Source organism: Triticum aestivum, chromosome 7A (genome assembly GCF_018294505.1).
Source record: "Triticum aestivum cultivar Chinese Spring chromosome 7A, IWGSC CS RefSeq v2.1, whole genome shotgun sequence".
Classification (NCBI taxonomy): domain Eukaryota; kingdom Viridiplantae; phylum Streptophyta; class Magnoliopsida; order Poales; family Poaceae; genus Triticum; species Triticum aestivum.
In genome coordinates, this window is record NC_057812.1 from 559,857,154 (window position 1) to 559,861,372 (window position 4,219).

Genomic DNA, 4,219 nt, shown 5'->3' on the forward strand with positions numbered 1-4,219 from the left:
CCTGATTACATAGTACTGTACTCTTGAGGGGTTGCCATTTGCCACCGTAGTATGGTAGTTCAGTGTAGAAGTTTATCGTCTGGTGATTTAGTGTAGGCTCTGTGCATACATGAATGTTGTGACTTCTCATTACTGCATGGGAGCTTCATGATGTGTGTCACCTATCTGGGATGCTGTCGTACTGGTAATCGGTGGGCAGACGGATTAGAGAGTTTTTATACTAAGATACCGAAGTTAGCTACACCTTAACTTTGTGATAATTAGGAGTGAAGGGGGATATATAGTCATGTGGTTGGTGGCGATACGAAGAAAGGAAAATATGCCGTCGCATGATGCAAGAGTGAGCGGTGTAAAGAGATTCTGATTCAATGAGCAGTTAAGCACTTGTCAGGACGGATGGTTTTAATCAATGAAATACCATGGGAGGTTGATTACGCTATAAACTAGTTAGAGTTACAAAAAGTTTCAGTTCGTTGGTTCAAAGGAATGGGAGATTGAAACATAGATTTTTGACATGCTTGTTGTTTCACTGCATCCTTTTCAGTGCTGCAAGTACCCACTTCCAAAACAAGAAAAGTAGACAATAAGACCAAGGGGGTTCTATGTACATAACTGCTGTCTTCTTAGTCCTCTGGATTCTGAAATCCCTCTTAATCATTCAGTGCATAGAAGGATTAAATTCAAATGTCGGATAATCTGGCAAGTGAAATTTAACTCTGTATAACTCATAATTGGATAGCTTAGGTACTCAATATTGCTTGGATAAGTTTTAATGTAACTTGCATTCTTTCAGGAATAAGTTTTTTCCATGACATGTAATAGTGGTTATAATGCTCTCATTTTGATACAGTTTGTATCTGCAAACTAACTTTCTTAATATGCTTCAGACTCTTGAAATGTTAGAAAAGAAGGAAAATTTACTAATGAAGAAGGCGAATCTTGAAGTTGAGAAGGCAAAGGCGTTCACCAAAGCCAAGAACAAAAAAGGTATCCTATATCAGCTTCAAGAAATATATTGATCTTCCAGGACAACTTCCTCAAAACTCTCTGTTTTTTCATTCTTTTTGGGCTATTGCTGTGATGTTCTATTCATTTAATTGGAATGATCGTATCTTCATAAGCATGTACATCTAATTTGCCCCCTTCTGCTGCTATCCTGCTATTTTGCCTTTTATTTTCCCAGTTTCCTACTATTAGATTGTCTGGTCAGTCATGATGCTAGTCTTCATACTTAGTTACCTCACTCCTTACCAGTTACTTCCATTTGATTAATTCCTTCAATTATTTATTACTCCCTCCGATCCAAAATAATTGCCGCAGTTTTGAACTGGGGTTAGTTCAAAACTGCGTCACTTATTATGCATCTGAGGTAGTATAGACTTACATTTTTCTTTGAAGATGAAAACACACCTATAATTGTTTTTCTAGACTATTTTTGACGAGTTAGCTACTACAGTACTTCTAAATAATGTTTCTGTGCTTTTCAGTTTTTTTTCTACTACCTTTTCAATGTTGGTGCAAAAATGCACCAGCTATGCCTGTTGGCTGTTGTGCTGCTAGTGACCTACCTAGAAAATATTATTCCTTCCTACAATTCCATGTATGCTCTGGATATTGTCGAAAACACATATTCGTCTTTCCTTTTTCATTCAGCCGAGGGGCAGGCCTGGCGCAGTGGTGAAGTCCTCCCCACTTGTGCCAAGAGGTCCTGGGTTCGAACCAGCCTCTCTGCATTGCACTTTGCAGGGGTAAGACTAGGTTCCTATAATCCCTCCCCAGACCCCACCTTGTGTGGGAGCTTCTATGCACTGGGTCTGTCCTTTTTCATTCAGCCATTTATGATATCTGCTGCATACTGTGTAGTGTTGCCGCATGGCACGATTTTTCTTTCTTCCAAAGCTAATGAATTCTGGTACAGAGAATGGATTAACTAATAGCTATGATTTTTCTTTTCTTTGTCAGCTGCAATACAATGTCTGAAGAGGAAGAGATTATATGAGCAACAGGTGGAGCAGCTTGGGAATTTCCAATTGAGGATTCATGATCAGGTGAAGTCTCAAAGGACAATGTAGTTTGATTTTCCTTCTAGAGTTCTAGGTCTTATTAGTCAGATAGTCTGATTTAATATTCACCATATTACTTTCTATGGCTTTTCTTATTGCAGATGATAATGCTGGAAGGTGCAAAAGCTACAACAGAGACTGTGGATGCATTGAGAACCGGAGCATCAGCAATGAAAGCTATGCACAAATCAACGTATGTAACAATAAGTATTACTTCTCATGAAGTCAAATATCTTGCATCTGAGTTATTTAATTATCTTTTGTTTCTAAATCAACTGTTTTTTATTAGTACTTTGCTAACAGGTAACATTTGCTGGTAGCTTAGGTAGCACATTCTGTTAGATTGGACTTATCATCTTATTTTGTACTTCCAGTGAATTTCATCTAATTTCTTGCTTATTGGCTTAAATGGTGGAGTACAACAATGCAGGTCTAGTGACTTAACAGATGATTTTTTTTAATATAGGTGGTACAATAATAAATGTTTAGTGCAAACGAGTCTTTAAAGAGCTTGCATGGTAGAAGTTAAGAGTTTATGTCCACTTAAACGCTGACAATTTGTTGTTTCATAGATTAAAATTTATACAGAACACCATAGAATACATGCAGCTTCATATGCTCCCAAGTTTTTGCATCAATAGCAAATAAATATTATATGCAGTAGTAGGATTCTGCAAGGCTTTCAGTAGAAGAAGAACACAGCATACATGTCAGATTGCTAATGCTTTTCGTTGTAATAGGAGTGCCTAAAAGCTGGTCAGTTTAAATAAAGTTTCAAGTATTACAATTGTTGTCATTGAGCAATAGGGATGGAATGCTTTTACACCTCTCTTTTGCTTCTTTTATTTTAGCGATTGCTTCTCGGTCCGCAGATACGGCGTATAATTTTATTTGTTTCTCGAGTCTCATCATATAAGTGTGTTTCTTTTCCAGAAATATTGATGATGTTGACAAAACCATGGACGAAATTAATGACAACATGGAGAACATGCGGCAGATCCAGGATCTACTATCTGCGCCTATGGGAGCAGCAAGTGATTTCGATGAAGTATGTCTCTCTGTCTCTTATCTCTCAGATGTGCATGCATTCACCAAACCAAATAAATCTAACCTCTTACTGCATTGGATAGGATGAGCTGGAAGCTGAACTTGCGGATTTGGAGGGTGAGGAGTTGGAGGCACAGCTACTAGCACCTACCACAAGTGCTCCTATGACTGCTCCAGCGCGTGTACCTCAGCAGTCGAGTCGGCCCACTGCGCAGAGCAGTAAAACTGAAGACGATGAGCTGGCAGCTTTACAAGCTGAGATGGCTATGTAATTAGGTACTTGCCCATCTTTTATTCTTTGAATCAGGGTCAAACTGTTGTTTTGTCTCATACAGCAAACATGCAAATTAAACCACTCTCAAGGAGCGCAAAGCACGAAAACTGTAATTTTGGTGAAATTACTTTACATGGTTGTTACAACTATGTGTCTGTGCCTCAAATCTGTCATTAATTAACAGGATCTTTATATCGCAGTTTGCAGGACTTGGCGTGGTCATGTTTAGAGACCAGATTGTGCAAATATATTTGGGACCACGGTATTTTCATGGAGGTCTTCCTGGGAAGACGTCAGAAGTACACACAGAAACTAGATGCATCTCACCCTGATGGTCTCTTATGTATATCTTATCATGTTACTTTTGTAATCAAACATCTAAGATGCGCTGTCGAGCGCATTATCAGCTAATAAAGGGCATCTGCCATCATTGTATATTTCTATATAAAGTGAGTTAGTTGACCGACCACTCAACTTTTATTTCCTACTACTAGCTAGCCTGTGCGTTGGAACGGGGGCACACACATTTTAGTTGTTCGCGTCAGTTGTGTATCACATATACCTATTACCCACTATCTCTGCCTCCCTTGTCCAATCTTACCACCTACGTCAATGGCTCATCTGGTCACAATATCCCTTGCATTGCTGTTCACACACATTATATATAATTGTGCAGTTGTGTACATGTGAAAATTACAAAAAAGGGGGAAATATCGTACGTGAAAATTGTGTATATGGTCGTCGATATCCATCTAGCCTAGGGCTTACATCACTCATAAGAAGATTTAGTACTATCAAATAATATATACAATACCCAAGAAAAGGCTAGGTTTTC

The 4,219-nt window shown here is 38.6% G+C and overlaps 1 protein-coding gene across 1 annotated transcript in view; it reads left to right on the top strand.

The window, feature by feature from the left end:
- The window catches only part of LOC123153481 (uncharacterized), a gene marked incomplete in the record, with an annotated part of 8,940 nt that extends 5,113 nt beyond the window's left edge, over positions 1 to 3,827 (top strand). Inside the window, 6 exon segments of the mRNA XM_044572587.1 lie at positions 888 to 987; positions 1,963 to 2,048; positions 2,165 to 2,256; positions 2,997 to 3,111; positions 3,194 to 3,386; positions 3,585 to 3,827. Of these exon segments, the coding sequence (XP_044428522.1) occupies positions 888 to 987; positions 1,963 to 2,048; positions 2,165 to 2,256; positions 2,997 to 3,111; positions 3,194 to 3,382 (582 nt within the window).
- Positions 3,828 to 4,219: the final 392 nt, after the last annotated feature.